Source organism: Corvus brachyrhynchos, unplaced genomic scaffold (genome assembly GCF_000691975.1).
Source record: "Corvus brachyrhynchos isolate BGI_N302 unplaced genomic scaffold, ASM69197v1 scaffold191, whole genome shotgun sequence".
Taxonomy (NCBI): domain Eukaryota; kingdom Metazoa; phylum Chordata; class Aves; order Passeriformes; family Corvidae; genus Corvus; species Corvus brachyrhynchos.
In genome coordinates, this window is record NW_008236487.1 from 1,638,957 (window position 1) to 1,659,909 (window position 20,953).

At 44.2% G+C, this 20,953-nt stretch overlaps 1 protein-coding gene across 1 annotated transcript in view; it reads left to right on the top strand.

The window, feature by feature from the left end:
- The window catches only part of CACNA1C (calcium voltage-gated channel subunit alpha1 C), a 470,627-nt gene that overhangs the window by 369,396 nt on the left and 80,278 nt on the right, over positions 1–20,953 (top strand). The window contains exons 16-27 of the mRNA XM_017726196.1: positions 1–95; positions 1,137–1,257; positions 1,385–1,454; positions 7,614–7,746; positions 9,375–9,504; positions 13,066–13,125; positions 13,262–13,321; positions 16,656–16,762; positions 18,196–18,283; positions 19,364–19,471; positions 20,143–20,195; positions 20,302–20,448. The exon at positions 1–95 is cut by the window's left edge and continues 13 nt beyond it. Of these exons, the coding sequence (XP_017581685.1) occupies positions 1–95; positions 1,137–1,257; positions 1,385–1,454; positions 7,614–7,746; positions 9,375–9,504; positions 13,066–13,125; positions 13,262–13,321; positions 16,656–16,762; positions 18,196–18,283; positions 19,364–19,471; positions 20,143–20,195; positions 20,302–20,448 (1,172 nt within the window). The remainder of the gene's footprint in view (positions 96–1,136; positions 1,258–1,384; positions 1,455–7,613; positions 7,747–9,374; positions 9,505–13,065; positions 13,126–13,261; positions 13,322–16,655; positions 16,763–18,195; positions 18,284–19,363; positions 19,472–20,142; positions 20,196–20,301; positions 20,449–20,953) is intronic.

Genomic DNA, 20,953 nt, shown 5'->3' on the forward strand with positions numbered 1-20,953 from the left:
TTGGCCATTGCTGTGGACAACCTTGCTGATGCTGAGAGTTTAACATCTGCACAGAAAGAGGAGGAAGAGGAAAAAGAAAGGAAAAAGCTAGCTAGGTAAATCCATTTGCATACACCTATCTGCACACATTCCTGTAATTACACACAGCATATATATATATGTATGTATATGATGTCTATACACACACGTGTGTAATATATATAACTTGTCTGTATGTGTATAGATTACATATGTGATTAATGTGATTATAGATGGAATTATATATATATAAATTTTTATGCAAAGGAATTCTAACCATAAGAAAAGAAAGTGTTGTGAGCTGGGAGTCCCCCCAGCTGCAGTGATGTGAGCAGAGGAAAGGAAGTCTGGGTTACTGATGAGCTTTCAGAGCAGCAGCAGAGACTGAGTGTGAAATGGTGTCAATCCCATTTGAATCTCCCTACTATGTTCTGACTGTTTTGGGCCACGAGGCATATTTTCTGTCATTCCCATGATGAGATTTAGCAGCTTCTTTTTCTTTTGATGCCACATGCTGTTCTTCTCTTGCCAGTTCTTTTAGTGTTTCTGCAGACACTTAGGGGCACAAGCTGGATGAGACGAAGCTTCTCTGTCATTCCCAGCTGCCAGCAGCAGGGAAGCCTCTCCTCTCTGGTTATTTCTATTCACTGTCTTCCAGGCTGCTTGGAGGGGATCTCTTGTGTACATCTTTCTGCTTCATCCTGCATGCAACTCAGCAGATTTCCCTCCCTCTAAGGGTGCAGTGAGGGGCAAAACTTTTGTAGGCAACGTAGTTGGAAGTTTGCAAGATATGGGTTGAAAATGGTCCTTTGTCATTGGGTGAACAAAGAGATCTCTGCTGACAGACCTAAAATATGCATTTGCACAAACACACACACAAACACAGGCCATTGAGAAAGCTGCAAAATAAGGGACACTAAATAAAAATAGATCAGAGCCTCTGCCTTTGCCTGCAGATGAGGACAAGGTGGAGCCACTGGTATGGAAGCTGAACTCAGAATGGAGATTCCAGCCAGCTGATTGTTCTCATGCTGTGTGCTGTACTACATGAAGTTCCTGAAAGGGAAGCAGCTTTCCACCTTTGTAACTCTTCGGTTTTTATCTTGTAAAATTGCTAGGACTGCTAGTCCTGAAAAGAAACAGGAGATGGAAAAAACAGCTGTGGAGGAAGAGACAAAGGAGGAGAAAATTGAGCTGAAATCGATCACTGCTGATGGAGAATCCCCACCTGCTACCAAGGTAAGGTCTGCTGGCAGCCAGCGCTCTCTGTGCAGTGATGGCATGAACAGCTTGGGTTTCTAAGGGAATGAAAACTCTCTGCTTTATCAGACAAGGTCTTTGATGCTTCTCCTTCCATTTCTGTCAGATCAATGTGGATGATTATCAGCCCAACGAAAACGAAGAAAAGAGCCCTTATCCCACAACAGAAGCACCAGGTATACATCTCCTTCCTTCTAGCCCTCACTCAACAGAAGCCCCAGTTGCTAATGCACACAAAGACAAATTGTGGTAGCAGGTATGCTGGAAATGCCTTCATGATGGGGCAGCATGATGTGCTTGCCTGTGTTTGCACAGGTGTGGACGTGGTCCTTTGCAGCCCCTATACTGATCAGTCATGTTTGACTGGGCTCTCTGTGAAGCTCTTTAATGGAAAACACAGAGCTTTACGGAGAATCAAATCGTATAAAAATCTCCCTATTTGAAAATATACATATGACACTGTTTTCAGTGTGCTTTTTCAGTCCTCAGCAGTCAGGGGAGTCTCACAGCAGATAGTCATGAAAGGGAAAGTGCTGAACGCCTTTTTGCACTGTTTACTAATCAAAAAGGACATGACCTTAATACAAGTCTAATGGCATAAGATCTCAGCCTAGGATTTCGAGAAACAAGCTGTAGCATTAGGCTGGTTTTCAAGTCAGGTGGGCCTAATTAACTTCATTCTCAGATACTTGAAAGATTGGTTGAAGAAATCTTAGAACTTTTGACAGTGCTCAAGAGATCCTGAATGGGGGTTGGGATTGGAGCTAGTCAGTTCAGCTTCCATTCTTGGAAAAGTGCTGGAACAAAGGATTAAACAAACTATATGGCCGCAAGATAAGGAGATGACTAGCAGCCAACATAGTTTTGCCAAGAGCTAATCACATCAAACCACCCTCATTTTCTTCTAAAAGGAGCTGAAAACACTTGTAGACAGGAGAAAAGAAGTAGATATCATATTCTTTTATTTTTGTAAGGCTTCTGACTGTCTCTTACAGTGCTCTCATAAGCTGACTAGAAAAATATGGTCGAGAGGATCAGGAGAGAAATGATCAGACTCTTTATGGGGAGAGCAGTGGTAGCCCAAGTGAGTTTGTGCAACCCAAAAGCCTGTCTAGAGTTCAGTCCAGTTCATTGTTAATGACCTGAGTGATGGAAGAGGCAATATGCTTATTACATTTGTAGATGACACAAAGCTAGGAAGGACAAGAAGCATGCTGGAGGGCAGCATTAGAATTCAAAGAGCTCCTGAGGTCCTGGATAAATGGTCTAAATGAAATTGGAAGTGCCAGGCTCTACACATAGACAGGAATAAACAATTGACAAATAAAGGATCTTAGGTGACAGCTAGTTAGGTAACAGTCCTTGAGAAAAGGATCTGCATCTTATGATCACAAGCGCAACAGATGCCAGCAACAGTTTGCTGTCTTTGAAAAGGCAAGCAAGTAGTGAGATTTATAAACAGAGAAAGAATGACCCTTTTGTCCAGTTATGGGTTTGTTTTCACTGGTCAGTGAAAGCGAATCAGAGCAAAGCTGTTGTTTTACTGTGTTCACCATTGATAAGATCTCCACTGGAATATCATATCCCATTTTGGGTGCTCTGGTTAAGAGAAGTAGGGCTGAATTTGAAGGAGTCTAGAAGAGAATGGGGAAAACAATGCTAGTAGGTAGCAAGAATTAAGATTGAATGAACCTTGGTCATTTGACTTAGGAAAGGCAGGAGAAACATCTTCAAATACAAAGAAGACTTCTACAGGTAGGAGGAGAATTATCTCCACTATGAAGTAACAGATTTAAGATTCACAGCAAAGAGAATTTTCTAATGCTGAGGCTGGAAAAGTTCACAGAGACAGCTGTGGAAGCCCAGCATTGCTGAATGTCATTAAGGACAGGTCAGAAAAATGTCTCCCAGAAAAGGCTTAGATATTATAATTAACTGAACCTGGCTTGGCAGAGGCATGAACCAGGGGGCCTTTTGTGATCCTTCCCTGCTCTGCTCTTCCGTGTTTCTGTGCTTATGGAACAGGCTATAAGAGGCCATAAAACACTTTCTCTTCTATTCCATAATTCCTGATAAATAAATGACTGGTAATAGGTTGATTTGATAGGGTAAAAAGGACACAAGAGCTCATTTTGAGGAGATGGACAAGGGTTTCAGAGAAGCAAAATGGAAAACCATTCCTTGTATTTGATTGTCAGTCCAAGAAGCCCTCACACATGCTATACTTGTATTCTTCCATGTTTATAGCCAGTTTATCACAAATAGGGTGTGGTTCTAACTCTGTGCAGTCCTGCTTTTGCTCTGCCTGAGGCAGATCACTCTGGATTTAATCTTCCCATCACCTCTGTAGGCACAGGCACTTACTGGACACACATCCCCAGTTGCTAAGGGGTTTGTGGGAGTCTTTAGTAAGAAGCACAGATTAAAACAGCTTGATACAGTTTTGTTTCTGTTTCTCAGCTGGCTTGCATTTGCAGACCATTACCTTTTTTTCAAGTGAAGGAACAGTCACCTGGATGTCGATTTTAAGTCTACTGCTAATAGAATTGAGGTTTATTTACTTTCTGTAGATAGCTTAGAAATAATAGCTTACAAATGAACTATGTAACAAAAACCTACACCCACATTTTTTTTGTCGTGCAGCCATGCATAGAGTTAGAGTGAGGAAAATTAAGTGAAAACATTTTTAATGGCTGCCTAGGGATGCCAGTCCCTGGCTGAACATACTTTTGAACACAACCTAAAATTTGAATGGATTATCAGGTTTTCTCCTGTCTCCTACTAGAAATGCAAAGGGACACCATCCTGGTCTCTTGCCATTGTATGGCATTGATGCCTTTTCTAAACAGGCCTGTTCCCTGAATTGTTTATCAATTCTTTGTGAAGAGTGAAGATGATCTCTAACAGGTCACAAAATCCACATTTGGACCTCATGGAAGCCAACCATAAGGCTCAGATGCAGTAAGGTTTTGTAAACCCCTTATTAGATCAGATTTACCACAGTCATCTGTTCCACTCTGCTGGATCAAGCCCAGAAACACCAAGGCACTCTCAGAGCTGACGTGACAGGTCACCTCTGCCTCGTGCAGTTGGCTTTGGAAAGCAAGTCCTCAAGGCTTCCCCCAGCACTGGCAAGCAAGAATTTCCCAGTCCCCACCCATACACCCGTCCAGTTCCCTTGTGGACATCTGAGCAGTCCAGAATCCTTCTGCTGGTTGCTGACCAGTCTGGCTGTGCTGCAGGAGATGCTGTGCAGCCATATCCAGCCCAGCTGGGCGCACCTTTTCCTGCAGCTTGCACACGGATCCATTTTCAGCTGTGCTCTAAGTGAAACATCCTGTTGCTTCCTAGATGCAGCCAGTTGGTTCTACCTATTTCCTCTTTATGATTTAAGCTGTCAGTGCCTGTGGCACTTCCCATGACTGTCCATCCTCTGAAAACATCATTCACCCTAATTCAGTGTTCAGAAACCATTTGGATTGGTCACTTCATTTGTTTTTCCTAACAAGGCAGGGTCTTTCCTAACCTACCTTGCTCCTTCTCTGATTTGTTTCTGCTCCTTCAGCCAGTTTTCTCAATAACCCCTCCTGACTCTGTTTGCCACACAGTGTTGCTCCTTGGCCCCAGAACACTTGCAGCTCCTCAGATCACCTAGCCTCTTTTTCAGAAGGACAGACTAGTTCTCCCAGAGATTTGTGTACACTAGAAGGATTATTATGATGATATGTTTATTACAGGAAGACAGGGAGCTAGTCTTGCAGTCTAGTACAGAAATAGACAAAGAATTCAGAATGTCAAATGAAGGTAAATCTTGGGATGATTCATGGGAGCTTGAAGCAAAATAATGTCCTTATACGAGAGTTCTGGTCTTTGTACAGGAAAAATAAACCTCCCCATCATCGAATTTCTCACTGATATTGCACTGTAGCCTGTTTGTGCTTGTCCCCACAGCCAAAGCACATTTGCTTCTACAAATGTGAGCAGCTGTGCTGCTTCTATATGGAGGCAGATAGCATGGGTGGTGACCTGGGATGAGGCTGGAATCACGTTCTTCTTTGTGAATTTGGCCCTCAATGTTTCCTTTCTTCTGTGTCCTAAACTCTAAGTGAAAAGTAGAACATTACTCTTTATCTATGGCAGAGGAACTGAATGTGTTTTTCAGTCTGAAGGTATTTGGTTCCCAGAGTCATTAATACATTTCTTGCTGTATGGCAGACATGAGAAGAAGAGGAGAGGAACAATGTTCTTTATGGTCTTCATGGGGCTGATTCTTCTGCTGAGTGTCGATTTTCCAGAGGCATTGTTCCATGCCTATTTAAAAGTGTATTTTAAGCATTCCTCTGAGAAATAAAAGAAGAATGATCTCACATTGAAGGCACAGAGCAGGGACCCAGAATACTCTTCTTAAGTAAGAGCTTCAAATATCCCACGTGATCCCAGGCATTGGTTTTCTGGCCTGTTAAGAAAAAGAATTTGCTTACCTCACTCTTTGTCAGCCTATTCTGAAATCTACAGATTAAAGGTGCAAGTGCAAAATATGGTTATATTACATAAACATGAGTATTAACATTAACACCTGTTTTACAAGTCCTGTGCAAAAAAGTAGTTCTGAAAGATGTTTCTTCAACTAACACAGCCTGTAGAAAGAGTATTATGAAGTATATTACACATAAAATTGAGCTGTTAAAAAACAGATTGACTTAAAAAGTACAGACTCCATGTACCAGCTCAAACATTTATGCAATGATCTATCAAGCGAATTTGAGCTGAACTCTTGGTACTGGAAGTGTAAAGAAAGAATCCTATTTGCATGTAATAATGGCCTGCATTCGAAAAGGGCATTTTTCTCCTCTCTCTGGTATCTAGATCAGGATCTGTGCTGATTCATCTGTTCTTTCTGATGTGTCCTGTAACCAGATCAAGTACAGTACCTCACCCTAAAGGAACACCATTCCGGGAAATTATCTCTCTTTATGGACTCAAGATGAACCTTTCAATTAGAGTTTCCTCCTTTGCAGTGCCTGGAAGATGAATCAGTTTTATCTAACTTGTCAGGCTCCTTTCTTAAAGATTTTTCCTGTCTTGTTGATTAAGTGAAAGGATTGGGATCTTTGAAATAGCAAAATCCTATCATGTCATTTACAAAACAACATCTGACTTCAGCAGGTAGAAGAAATCCTCAAAGGTGGAAGCTTCTCTTTCACGTAGCACTTAGCCTTCATCTCTCATTTTCTGTCTTGGGGTTGCTCACTGATCTGCCTGGAGATGTACTCCTTAAGTGTCAGGTTCAAGGGTCTCAGCCTCTCATCTTTCTAATCTTCCCCCCACTAAATTTTAAAAGGGGACAATTTTAAGGCTTTCTGATCAGTGTAAGTCAGTGTGCATATGCTCACTGTTTGTTCTGGGGCATACATGTGCTTGTCCAAGCATGGTTCCAGATGTGGCAGCAGCTCCATGGAGATCCTCACAAATAGAGAAAAACAATCTTGAAGAACTGGAGGACTGGTCAGAATAAAAAAAAAAAAAAATGCCCTTCAGTAAGGATGAAGTCTAAGTGCCCCTTTTGGGAACAGTGAGCAGCAGGAGTGCAGAGGAGGGAGTGACAGACCAGACTGTTGCTCTGTGGTAAATAATCTGTGCTTTGTGCATATCAGACACTGATGGCAAATTAATGCCAGAGTATAATGAAACATCTCCAAGGAGGATGTTTAACAGGAAGATAGTATTACAAGATATAAGAAGTAATCTAGCCCTCCTCTGCAGCAGTGAAACCTCAGCTGCAGGTTAATCCTGCAGATAATCTGGAAGCAAGGAGGAAGAATAATCAGAGACCTGGGGGACACAGCACCTCAGGAAAGGCTGCTGCTGTTTTGCTCTAGGAACCAGATATTGTCCCAGAGGCATAATAGTGGTCCTCAAGTGTGCAAAAGCTTTCTGCTAGAGGAAGGCGATTTTTAATTTTCTGTGTCCATGGAAAATAAGAAAACAGAAAATGGATCTAGACCACAGCAAGAAAGATTCAAATGAGTCATTAGAAGTAGCCTTTTCATTTGTTTTTTGCAGAAGGGACTGTGAAGCATCTGAGGAGAGTGTTGTGGGAATATCGTAGGTTTTCCAGCACTAATGGTTTTACAGAGAGGCGAGATCAATGTCTGCCAGGGTGAGCCCTGGGTAAAGGGCACTGCCTCGAAGGAAGGAAGGGCAAGGAGCCTCAAGCTTTCAGCATCCTGTTTTAATGGTCCTTAGCTTTTAGCTCTAGTTATGACAGAGACAAATGCCCCAGCGCTTCAGAATGGGTTGTATTGTGCATTAAAAGACAAAAATGCTCCTTGCAGCAGAGGAAGATGAGGAAGAACCAGAGATGCCTGTTGGCCCTCGACCTCGCCCGATGTCTGAGCTCCACCTCAAGGAAAAGGCTGTGCCCATGCCTGATGCCAGTGCTTTTTTCATCTTCAGTCCTAACAACAGGTATTTAAAAGATTGGTTAGCCAGAAGAAGGAGGTGAAGAGCAGGTACCCCTTTCACGTTGGGCCCCAATAGTTACGAGGTGCAGAGCTCCCTTTCAGCAGTTCATACCAGAAGGTTCCTTTGACCCTATCTCCTTTAAGGCATGAAATCCTCAGGAAACCACAACTGTAGGGAGTGCCATGAAAATATTCAATGGGAGCCCACGGCACGTGCAAGGCTGATTGAAGAGACAAGTCATGAAAACTTCAGAAGTAAGGGAGGCAGAGGCGAGTAGCTGGAATTCCCCATCATATTCAGGTCCAAATTGCAGGAGACCCACCATGCAATCCATCAAGTGGGAGGTAGCAGCTTCCTGTCCTAAGGGCTGCTCAAAATCCACTCCCAGCAGGGAGTTCATGTGTCTCTGCTCACTGCTGCACATCAAAGAAGAAATGAGAGGAGGAGGAGGAGAGTCCATAGCTCTGAGGGGAGCCTGGGAAGAGCAATTCTTCCCTCACTCTTTTCCCACGGGCTCCTGCAATGCAGCTTCACATTGTCACACCTGCCTGTCCAAAACAGACGTGCAGGACCTCTGGGTGGGCGCAGGGCTGGTAGGACACGGGTGAGTTTGTCTTTGCAAGGGTGCAGCAATGAGCTCACTGCCCAATGGTCTGGGCAGCACCCTGCATTCCAGTATCTCTCCTAAGGACTCAGCCTCCAAACGCAGCCCCAGAGGAAGGCAGGGCTGTGCCTGCTAATTCAGAGCCAGTTTTCTCCCAGCAGAGCTTGTGCCACTCCTCCTTGGGTATGTGTAACAGGGAGGGACTGAGGATGGCTGGGGCTCATGGGCTGTAATGCTAGCTGTGCCACCCACCCCCTGTCATTTGGAGAACTAAATTAACCTCTGCAGTCATCTGTAAAATTGCTATAATAGGGACTTGGAGCCCTAACAGCCAAGAGTAGAGCTAAATAGATTAATGAAGTGCCTGTAGAATTGTGCACAGAGCTATTATGGGGTTTAACTCCTCACAGCCTGCTACCAGCATATGGAAGGTGGTGTAATGGTCTCCAGTAAGCAAGTTTGATGGGACACTGCTCCTTCTTTACCTGCTTGTTTGCCACTGAGAGCAGCAAGTGGGCTTATGTTCATCACGCAACCTGCATGGCACGATGTCTCTCAGAAGTCATTTGCTGATGCCAGCCTGCCCTATATCCATTTGGCCAGGCCTGTACCCTGTTAGCAAGGTAGATCCCCCATAGCTCCTGTGAAGTGACGCTCCAGTCCCAGCTCAGGACACTGGCACCCTAAAGCCTGTTTCTGCTACTTTGCTCCTAAATGAATCAGGAATGGTTCTGTAAATGAAAGCAAGGGCTATAGTTCTGGGCTGGCAGGTTTCAGACCACATGGAAATCACAAAAAGCTCTGTCAGGAGGGAGTGACTGTTCTCCATCCAAACACACCGAGTGTGAGTCCTGCGTGATGTGTAGAGCCAGCATTGCCCTGCACAGGTTGTCCCTGTGCTGGAGCAGAGGGAAGGTGCTCTGCAGGGCAATCCTCTGGTCCTGCTGGCAGAAGAGGAGGGGGGAAATATTTCCCAGGTCTTGGTGTTCTTTGAGAGATAAAGTCGTGCCTCTCCTCTCTCTTGCAGGTTTCGTGTCCACTGCCATCGAATCGTTAACGATAACATTTTCACCAACTTGATCCTATTTTTCATCTTGCTCAGCAGCATCTCCCTGGCAGCTGAGGACCCCGTGCGACACCTCTCCTTTAGGAACCAAGTATGCTTCACATCCTCCTTCCCTCGCTGGGTATTGCAAGTGTGGTATGAACAGATCATGAGCTGAAGCCAGGAAAGGCAGAAGAGGCTGCATCAGAGGCTTTGGGAGTGCCTGTCTTCCATGATTTCTGCCTTTTGTAGGCTGCGTGTGAAATCATTAGGTTTTGCAGGAAACATGAGTCAGTGCAGGATTTGGCCTCTAGTTCACTTCAGAAGTGTGTGCAGGGAAAGGAGGAACAGGAGGCTGAAGCAAAATTGTTCTTCCCTGGGATTAAAGCGTTAGAAATGAGCTGTAGAAACAGTGATTGGGATACAGATAATTCAATTTTGAGGAATTTTCGGGTTCCTGTGGGACCATTTGTTCTGCTGCCACATGCTGCCTTTTGAACTAAAAAGCCCAGGGCCTGATTTCTATTTTATTCTCACTGGTGTAAATTTGGAGTAACATTCTTGAGTTTGATGCAGTCACTCTGAGGAAAATTGATGTCATCCAGGTTAGAATCAGACTATTTGAACACAGGCTGCAAAGCTATCATCAAATTTGAGATAACCCTCAAAAAATATGCTGTGCTCATCTCCTTACCTGCCTGAGGGGAGAAGAGGAATGCATTCAGCACAGAGATACATTCTCACCCTCTTTCCTGACCTTTTGAAATGTTCAGTGCTCCCTTAACTTTGCCAGTGGTTGTGCCATTAGTCAGGGGTCATGGCAGAAAAATGAAGGGTCAGCAGACATATGCAAGACCTCTGATTTCTGGTGTCCGCAGTGGCATTTTGGTGCCTTGATGCCTGAAGAGTTTGCTAGGATTGAAGAGTAGGATGGTTTTTTCTTGTTTAATAATAAAACCTTAATTTAATGCTCCCTGACGTATCCTGGCCTGAGCATGCATTAGAATACATATGTGCATGCAGAGAAGGTGTTAATGGAAGTTTATCCCTGAGAATTTCTCAGAGGGGCTTTGCATTTTGTCCTGAAGGAGGATGCTAAATAATCCAGTCAAACCTGTGCCACCAATAACCCACTTGTGCACAAATGAGTGTGCCCACCACGTAGGGATAACTGAATGCCAATATGTATCAGTGCTGCAGCATGTCAGCTGGCAGATGGGCTCCTGACATGCCACAGAAACTGTCTCAGAGTCTGTAGCAGAGAGATTTAAATGAGAGGGGAAAAAAAAAGAGTCAGAGCAGATTGTCCTGGATTAAAGAGCTGAAGGTTTGAGGCAAAGCATTGTTTTGTGTATTTGAAGCCACTGGTGCTGCATGAAAATCTGTGTTTAATTTTTGCAGGTACAGATGTTTAAAAGTATCATACAAGGGGACACTGACAAGATGTGTGGGTTGCAAAAGTGGCCTGCCTTTGCACTGTGACAGTAGAACAGTAGGATTGTGTCCTCCCCTGTGCCCACACGGAGGCCTGGGAGGAGAAGGAAGAAAGCAAGCTGAAAGCAAAGCTGCCTCTGCCTTCACTCAGCACGAGCCTGTGCACAAGGACTCGTGCAGACTGGGGATGCTGCTGGCACAGACTATCCCAGAGCAGGAAGACAGAGCCCAGCAAGGGCTAGCAAAGAGGCTTGGACTGCTTCTTTCCTGGGGCAGGCTGTGTCTTTCTCGTGTCACACAGGGCTCAGGCAGTGTTTGGAAGTGCCAGCCCAGTCCGATCAAACAGCCTTTGAAGTCCAAACAAGTCCCAAGACTGTGCTCACAATATTCTCCCGTTTGCACCTTGGCAAGGTGCTCCTTCATTTTAATATATTCTAGAGGAAGTTCATGTTTAGATAATAATAAATATGCCAGCTGAGAAATGGAACTTCCTGCACAGGTGGGGCCGTGGCCATCTTCATTAGGCATTATTTCATCTGTGAGGGGCATCTTTGCTAGCTGCAGATTCACCAGTGTGTTCTAGCTCCTTTGCAGCACTCTGGTGAGGTAAAGCAGTGACAGGTACAGCTTAATCATTCATTTAATCAAGTTTACAGCTTCTTTATGTTGGTGGAGTCATGCAAAGCAGCCAGAGAGTACCCATGAATCTGACCTATTGATTATAAAATTATTCCATTGATAAAATAATCAAATGTCAGGACTTACAAAGCAACATGGCAAAAGGATATTTCCAGTTATAATGTATGTAAATTAATATAGGTTGAAATTGAGATCTGTCCCCCTGAAGTGGCCCTTTTTTAATTCTCTAAGCAGCAAAACTTGATAGAGCCCAAGACAGCCTTGAGAAGAATTTGGGATTAAAAATTGAGCAGTGACCTGAAGACTTTTGAGTTATATGGTAGCAGTAAGTGATACGTCCCCCCATTTGACGTGCAGTGTCTGTAAATCAGTCCAGATTTGGATTATGCTTAAATAGTGCAATGTAAAATGACCCTGGAATTTGCAGTAGCTGCCCCACTGCATACCAAGCTCTAAGAATTTAGCCACTTATAAATCTGAGTGAGGATACAGGCACTAAGATACAATAAACGCCTGTGGGATGGGAGAAGGCAGTTTCCTGTTTTATGTTGGTTAATGTTTTAGCAGCAAAGGTCTAAATTTCATAAATTATCAGTTTTCTACAGCTTCCACTTACTGGCCTTCTGGTTTAGAACTTGATTATGGTAAAACAACAGTAGACCATGGGCATGATGCTTTTGATATTCAACATTTGTAGTGTAGGCAGCACTAAAGTGGCCTGGGATGTTGAAATATATTGGAAACAAAGAGAGCTCAATTCTGGTCCCATAAGTCAAGGAGAAAGTTCCCACTTAGTGTGGGATGCCAACTGATTGGCAGTGAAGGACATTCCTGTCCTTGATGCTGATACTTTGAAAGGTCCTTTACACTTCCAGACTTCTCACTGCCTCCTGTGATGCCCCAGGGGCACTGTCTGTGGTCTGCTGTGCATGCCATGGATATCTCCATCCCCAGGTCTATGTTCCTGGGAATGGGGGCTTGTTATTCGGGATGCAAATAGAAAGATTCGAGATCTAGTTAGGCACCTTTAGCAAATGACCAAATTCTGGTTGCAATACAAGTGCTGAGATTCTGGTCAATTGGCAGGGTCTTTGTTATTCATCCTAATCCAGAGCAATTCGGGATAGAGAAAGAAAGAATAGCTAGAGTATGAATTTGCAGTTCGCTTTTCTTCCTTTGAGAGAGGCACAGGACAAGACTGAATGGAAGCTAATAAGAAGGAATCTCACGTTTTCCACTGAGAGACCAGGCTTTCTTTGTGTTCTCAGTTTGGAATCCTATTTGGGAAAACCCTTGAATGTTCTCGATGAGATTTAAAAAAGAAAAAAAAAAAATCCTGTAGCAACCAAAAAGTTACTTTGCCTCTGTAGTGCTCATGGGATTGTAACTCAGGAAAGATTTCATGTAATGTGTTTCTTGTCCACTGTGCCAGGACCTTCACTGCATTCAACAGGACATTGTTACAAAACCATTCCCCATAGAGTCATCCCCATTCCCTTGTGAAAAGAACATATGTATTTAATTTTGAACTGTGATTTCCCATTCAAGTGATCAGTCACTGACCTACCCTCCCCGCTCCTATCCCCTTTTGTTTTTACAGATTCTCTTTTATTTTGATATAGTTTTTACTGTCATTTTCACCATTGAAATTGCTCTGAAGGTAAAGTGCCCATCTTCTCTCCCATGACTTGTTCACAAGCTTTCTAGTTTTCTGCCAGTCTCTGTTGCTAACACACACTCCTGTTTGTTCCTGGGTCACGCTCAGTACCACTAACCCAATTGTGCTTATTTTTCAGATCCTAGGCAATGCAGACTATGTCTTCACTAGTATCTTTACATTAGAAATTATTCTTAAGGTAACCAATCTGAGAAATACACTTGTTTTCTCCTTTTCTTTCTTTCTTTCACTCTTTCTCTCTTTTGCTCTTTCTCTCCCTCTCTCTTTTCTTTTTTTTTTTTTTTTTTTTTTTTTTTTTTTTTTTTGTAACCCCATTACTATCTCTGCTCCAAGGGTTGTTTTTCTTTTGATTTTGACGTTTCGGTAGTTGCTTAAAAAGTCTCCTGGGAAATTTGGATATTCAAACTTGTAATTGAGGGCCTATAACAAAACAGTGCTTTCCAGGGGAATTGCAACAAAAGGGTGCAATGGTGGGAAATGTAAGAGAGGACCAAGAAAAAGGCCATTCCCTCATAAATTTCTCCCTCTACCCTGGCCAGTCTTTCCCAAACAGGACTTTTCTGCTCTGCAAGAACCTCTGAATACACACACCTCTTACACAGGCTACACCCAAAGAGAAGGTCTCTGTTCTGCAGAAACCAGCCCAAAGGGTGGCTGACAACTTCTGTGAGCTTACAGGCTGCACATCCAAGTAGGAGGCAGGGAGCACAGTGCAAAAGCTCACTTTTTAGGTGTAGAGAGAGAACCAAGAGTACAAACCACTGAAACACCAAGGACAGTAGCTGCCAACGAAAATTATTGCATCAAAACCCAGCTTCCTGTTTCCCAGGAATGTGCTCAATACCAAGGGGAATGCGCAGGAGAATGGTTTAGCTTGGAAGAAAACAAAAATAGGCTGCCTTGTTCTTAACTCTAATTTTCCCAAATTGGTAGGCTAATAATTTAAATAACAGTAATTGAGCAAAGTTCTGGCTTTCTAAATGCTAGGTTCACTTGGCAGCTGGGTTTTTTTTCTCAGCAAGCTAGCTCTAAGTGCTGGCAGGCAGTGCCTTGGAGCTGCTCAAACTTTGCAGCTCAAGACCCTAATAACAGTATCTACATGGAAGGCTGGCAAGCAGGGTGGCCCCTGCATATTTTTGTAGAGAAATGTGCTTTTTTTGATATGCCTTGAAATTACCAAAGCCATAATGTTCTCCGGGGAGATGTAGGCATTAAGCCTGTGTGCAGTTTGCATCTGTGTTTACACAGTAACTCTGAACGTGCACAGATCACATGGCAGATCCAAAAGGCCTGTCAAGAAAAGGAAAACATCCCAACAGCAACATTGAAAAATGAAAGGACAGCTCAAGGCACCTGTTTGGACTCACTAATTCTGCTCCCTCTGAAGGAAGCTGTAACTCTCCTGGTGACTTCAGTGTTAGCAGAGCGTAACCCAGCCTGTTGGCCCGCTGCTCTGCTCTCATCAGGGGAGTACCTGCAGAGTTCCTGAGCCTTCCCCAGGTCCTCCTGTCAACTTGGGTGATTTATGACAACATCCCCAGGTATTCTCTAAGTTCAAGTGGGAGAGCAGTGTGAGGACCCTAAGTTTAAGTCACAAATAGCTTGGTTTCTTGGTGCATGTTTCTCTGCTGCCTTGCACTGGGCACAATGTTTTGCAGAACAGCAAAGTTAATGTAAATGGTAAAAAAAAGAAAAAGAATGAGTGGCCATGGGATATTCAAGGCTGCAGAGAAACCAGCTTCATGTGCCCTCGTGTTGGTGATAATACCACCTGCATTCGGGTCAATATGGGCAAGGTGACTGCCAAGGTTTTTTAATTGGCATCCTAAAAGGCTGTAACTTGTTTAATGCTCCAGATAGGAGGCAAATATAGATTATAAACGCCCTGAGAGTCTCTTCTGAGATGACAAAATCTCTCAACAGGCTTGAGAGAACCACAGTTTGTATAGAACCTAAACTCAGCAGAGCTTCCCCTCCTGATTTCAATGGTGTCTTTCTTTCAAGATTGCCATACAAAATCTAACCAGTAAAGGGCATCTTTACCACCTTTGTTATGGCAAGAACCCCTCCTCCCTTCCCCAGCTGAATGTGTCTATAAGTATAAATTCTAAGCCAAGACCAGAGTTTATACTTCCTCCCCCTCTAATTTCTGTCTGATTGATAGTCAGTTCCCTGATGTCATGGATGTTTGGTGAAGAAAATAATCTGATATACCATGTGCCCTTCCACCCTGCTCTGAATAGAGTTGCCACAGGCTGGAAACCTCCAGCCAATATGCCACCCTGAGCTACTGGTAGGAGCCAGAAAACTCCAGTTTGACTTTCCAGTTCGACTTTCCAGTTCACACTTGTCAGCTGGGAGTCTGGCTACAGCTCGTCACTGAGCAACAGTCTCATGGTGTCTGCCTCAGGTGAGGGTAGCTTAGATGAGGTTCAGAGGACCAGACTTAGAAGCCTGTATTCCTGGATGGGAATGAGAATTCCTAAGGAAGGAACATTAGCAGTTGTGGGGATGGGGTTTCTTCAAAGCAGCTGCATTAGATCACTCACCAAGTCTAAGGTAGGTGGTACAAATACTCCATCACCTCACCCTCCTGAACTATGCCAGGCTCGTTTAGCCCCAGTCTGTAACTGAGACCAGTCTAAACTTCTCTGTTTACACTGTCACTTGATCCAGCTCTGGAGCTGTGACATCCTCCTCAAAGCCAGCAGGTATTCAATACCCTTCATACCCTGGCAGGGCAGAGCCTCCCTTGCAAAACCATTTAACTATTTTCCCTCCCTCTGCCTGGTTAATTATAATGATTACCTCCACAAAGAAATTACTCTGTTTCAAGGAATATAGCCTTGGGCTTTGTCAGGAAAACTAAGGGGAAAATGCAACTCCATCTAGAGTAAGAATGAATGAAGATGGGTAGGAAAAGGGATATGGGATTGAGCTGAACAGAAGGAGCAAGCTGAAGAGAGCAGTAATTTCTCCTGTCGTTTCAGTTCAGCTCTAAAGCATCAAATCCCAAGGGATTCTGGTTTTCCTTCACAAAGGGAAGAGTGATCAACTGTCCACTGCAGCTGGTCTAAGTACTGAAAAGAATTACAGGAGAGCCCGTTTTATTTTATATTTTTTACTCCATTTTGCTAAAGGGGCCTTTATATGATACAAGTGCCCTCTGTCACTGAAGAAAAAGGGAAAAGCATGTGATTGCAAAGAGTAGTTTTTGCAAACAGTCATTCTGCTGCTTTGCTAATTCTAAATGTTATTTACTCAGTGCACTCAAAGTGCATATTTTCCCCGCTTTCTTTATTTAGGCCTTTCATAGTTATCTTGCTGTCTTTTTCACTCTCTTTTCTTTCCATGGGGGCTCACCTCCTTTGGGGTCTGTGGGTAAATTGTCTGCCATGTTAGAAATACTGTCCCCTCCCCAGTTATACACTCTGAGCATCACCAGGTGGGTTTGGTTCCTGGGCAGCTGCTGATGGCAAAGTGTGTTTGTGTCTCCGTGTGCCTCCCTGCAGATGACCGCATACGGGGCTTTCCTCCACAAGGGCTCCTTCTGCAGGAACTATTTCAACATCTTAGACCTGCTGGTGGTCAGCGTTTCTCTCATCTCCTTTGGGATCCAGTGAGTGAGCTATTTCCAACTGGCTGCTTTTGGGGGTGGTTGTAGGGCTGGGCTGGGAGGGATGGCTCAGGCTCGTTGTCTCATCTGGGTAAGATTTTCCTCATGAGCCTGTTGAGGTGTTCATGAGGTGTTTTTCTCAGATGATTCAAGACCACTAAAATTCAACCTCAAGAGAGGAGGTAGTAACTGGGAAATGCTACTCTGGTGACCTGGAAGGGGGAATCTTTCTGAAAGAGCAAATGAGAACAAAGAATGGGTGTATTGGGAATCACAACACTTAGCTTTGTTCCAAGGCCTTTGTTTCGGTTCAGGACAGTTCGGTGACTTACGGTTCACTCCTAGACCTATCATAACTTCTTTGGAAAACGGGGTGATAATGTTGTCCTACTTCCTAGGATGTTGTGAGTCTTAGTCAATGGAAGGCCACCAAGCACTTGAACAGTTTTGTGAGAATATTCAGAGTGGTGGTGGCTGATCTGTTTCTGTCATGCAGTTTTCTTTTGGTTCATCTGTTAATTTGCTTAATAAGTTTACAGATTTACCCAACTATGTGTTGGGTAGGAAGTTTCCTAATTAGTTTCACATCTGATAAGAAGCAAGCTCCCAGTTGTTACCATTACAGGTTAGCAGCTCGCCCATGTTGCACACTAAGTCAAGCAGGAGAATTTGTAAGATCCACTGGGCTTTCAGTCAAGGTCTTAAGAATGGCACAGTTCTTTTTTTGACCTGCTGTTTCTTTCTTACAGACCTAATTCAGACTCTTGGTATGTTAACATAGAAACTGTTCCCAGAATCAATAGAACATGATGTCATTGAGCACCAGGAAGATTCTCAGTCAGGGTTTCAGTCTTGGAAGGTGCAGAGAGCTCTGCTGCAATAGATAGTTGTGTTCAGTACTTAAAAGTGAGCACAAAAGTCATCCTCATCAATTCAGCGGGAGTTTTCACATCCTTAAATTTATGCACACACTTAAATTATTTGTGGGTTCAGGGGCCAAACACACTGTAGGATCAAAATCCGAGTGGATAATATACCTTTAATGCTGGAGTCTCCTGGATTTTTCACTCTTCTATGAATATTTCAATGGAGTGCTTCTTTGAGCCTTACCTGAAAATGCCTTGGTAATGACTACATCTTGGCACAATTCCTGTATCATGGGTATCTACGGAGTCCATTTGCCCTGCTCTAAAAATATACCTTGCCCATGTTCCATTCCCCTGTCATTAATCCAGCAGAGATGATGAAAGCCAGAACAAGAAGCAGGACCTCTGAAGATAACATCAGAGATTGGTTTCCTTACCCCTGAAGTGCCATGGCAAGGAGTTAACTAAACACCTCAGGCAGGCTAAGGCTGTGCAGAATTCCAAGACCTGCCCTTGCAGCACACTCCCTGCATTGCTGTATCTCTCAAACCTTCCAACGCTTTCTTCCAGGTCCAGTGCCATTAACGTGGTGAAGATCCTGCGTGTTCTGCGGGTCCTTAGGCCCCTGAGGGCCATCAACAGAGCCAAAGGACTAAAGGTTAGATAAGTCCCAGTGCATTCTATAAACTATAAATTCAGGTTATTTCAGGCTACATGGACTTTTGCAGTGGCTCAAGTAATGTTTCAGCAGAATCACAGTATGGCTGAGGTTGAAAGGGACCTGCTCAAGCAGGGCCACTGAGAACAGATTGCCCAGGATTTAGAGTACCTCCAAGGAGAGAAACTCTACAACTTCTCTGGACAACCTGTTCCAATGCTCAGTCACCTTGACAGTAAAAGTGTTTCTCAATGTTCAGATGAACCTACTCTGTGTCAGTTTGTGCCTGTTGTCCTGTCAGTGGGAGCCACTGAAAAGAGCCTGGCTCTGCCTCCTCTGCATCCTCCCTTCAGCCATTTATCTACATTGACCAGGTTCCCCCGAGCCTCCTCTTAGACAAACGGACCCAGCTCTCTCAGCCTTTTCTCCCAGGACACAGGCTCCAATCCCTTAAGTCATCTTTGTGACTCTTTGCTGGACTTCCTCCAGTATGTCCATGGTTCTCTTGTACTGAGGAGCCAGAACTGGACCCAGTACAACAGGCACAGTCTCACCAGTGCTGAGTAAAGAGGAAGAATCACCTCTTTCAGCTTGCTAAAAGTTCTTTGCCTAATGCAGCCCAGGATGCCACTTGCCATCTTTGTAGTGAGGGCTCATATTCAACTTTGTGTCCACCACGCTTGCCAGGTCCTTTTCTGACACACTGCTTTTGAGCTGAACGGCCCCATCAGCACAGAGGTGAAATTATGTGGTTTTCTAGGGTTACAGATGGGCCCACAACCCTAAACACAACCTCTCTGTATTAGATAAACTGCTTCCTATGTGCTGGTGGGTGCCCAGCTATGTGGGAAGTTTCAGAGAGCTGAGTTCTGGTACTTTTCTATCCCTTTCTGCCTGCTTCTAAAAGTACAGCAAGGAATGAAAGAGGTTGGTCCCTTTCCTGAGACATGACTTGGGTAATGGGTATTAGGTAAATAATTTTTTCTTATTATTTGCATTTTTATTCTTGGGCTTCTCCCTCAGCCAGGACAGTTGAGAACAATCCTACAAGTGACTTTTGTTCCTCTCTTCCACTTGCAGCATGTGGTCCAGTGTGTGTTTGTGGCCATCCGAACCATCGGGAACATTGTGATTGTCACCACTCTGCTGCAGTTCATGTTTGCCTGCATTGGAGTTCAGCTGTTTAAGGTAAAACCACTGGACCCATTCATTCACCCTTTACACTGAGCTGTATTAAGGGATGGGAAGAAAAATTGCATGAAAAGCATGAGGAAGGGAAAATGGAGTCTTTGTGTTGAAAGGCAAGACATTTGGGGCACTGTCAGTGTTACCCAGGCTTCTGCTACCAGCAGTTCTCCACAACTGAGCCAAGCACGTGCAGAACTCTTGCCCACCATCCGTGATCATAAGGAATCATCACTAATGTTGTTCTTACCTAAAGAGCTTGACACTGGCATGGCATGGTCCCAGGAAGGTGAAGGGGGCTGTTCAAAAGGATTGGTCCTTGCAGGCTGTGCACCTCCCATCTTGCAGAGGAAGACGCATGCCAGACAACCACGGGGGGTTGTTCATGCACTTCTTTATGTCTGCTTTTATCTCCTTGCTTTTCACCATCCTCCTGACAACAAGTGTTCAGGATGTGCACGTAAAAGTACTGTGCAAGCAGACAGAAGCCTGTGCTCTGTGCTACCCACATTCAGGCAACCCTCAAGCCAGTTTGCTTACATCTATCTGCAAAAGGCCATGCAAACACACGGCTGGTTAACCAAGGGGTAAATGCAGACACCCTGCTACATGATCTCCCCTAACCCTTGTGCTGTCAGAAGTGGAAGCTTCATTCCTCTTTCTTCCTTTCCAAGGGCAAGCTGTACAGCTGCACTGACAGCTCCAAGCAGACAGAAGCAGAATGCAGGTGGGTCTGACCTTTTCCAATCCCTCCCCTTCGCTGGCCGCCCACGCGCGGCGCCTCGTGCTGGCAGTGCAGGTCTGCCATGTTGTGTCTCCACTCTCACACACAGAGGGTACTACATCACCTACAAGGATGGGGAGGTCAGCCAGCCCATGATACAGCCCCGCAGCTGGGAGAACAGCAAGTTCGACTTCGACAACGTCCTGACTGCCATGATGGCCCTCTTCACCGTCTCCACCTTTGAGGGCTGGCCAGAGTGAGTGTTTCTTGGACCAGTGCAACACTAGCAATGTCCTCATTCATTTCAAAAGAGAAAATTCAAAGGCAGAGCATAGTCTTTCCCTTTCTAAGTATTTAAGTAAGTCTAGAGCTTTAAATATAGCAATAGTAGCAGCAGTCGCTGTGGTATTATGTACTCTATAAATTCCTACAGGAATTTCTGTCCCTGTACTTGTAAACGGTGCAAAGCAGTGTCTCTGGTTCTTAAAAGATGATTTCCAGCAGTAGCAGTGATACCAGTATTTGTTACAATTATTATGTGTATAAATGAATATAAAATGGATATCAGGTTCTTTCCAGCATTGTCAGGTTTCAGGTTTCTCCATTTAAACTCAGTTCCCAACAGCTCTGTTGGGACTCTCCTGTCTTTTGTTAACTGAAGAGCATGATTTTGTTCAACTATGTTCAACCCTGAACAGGTTCAAATGTGTAAAATTAACAAGAGCCAGGTCTTCTCTTTTGCAAGTGTTTGCACTCAAAGC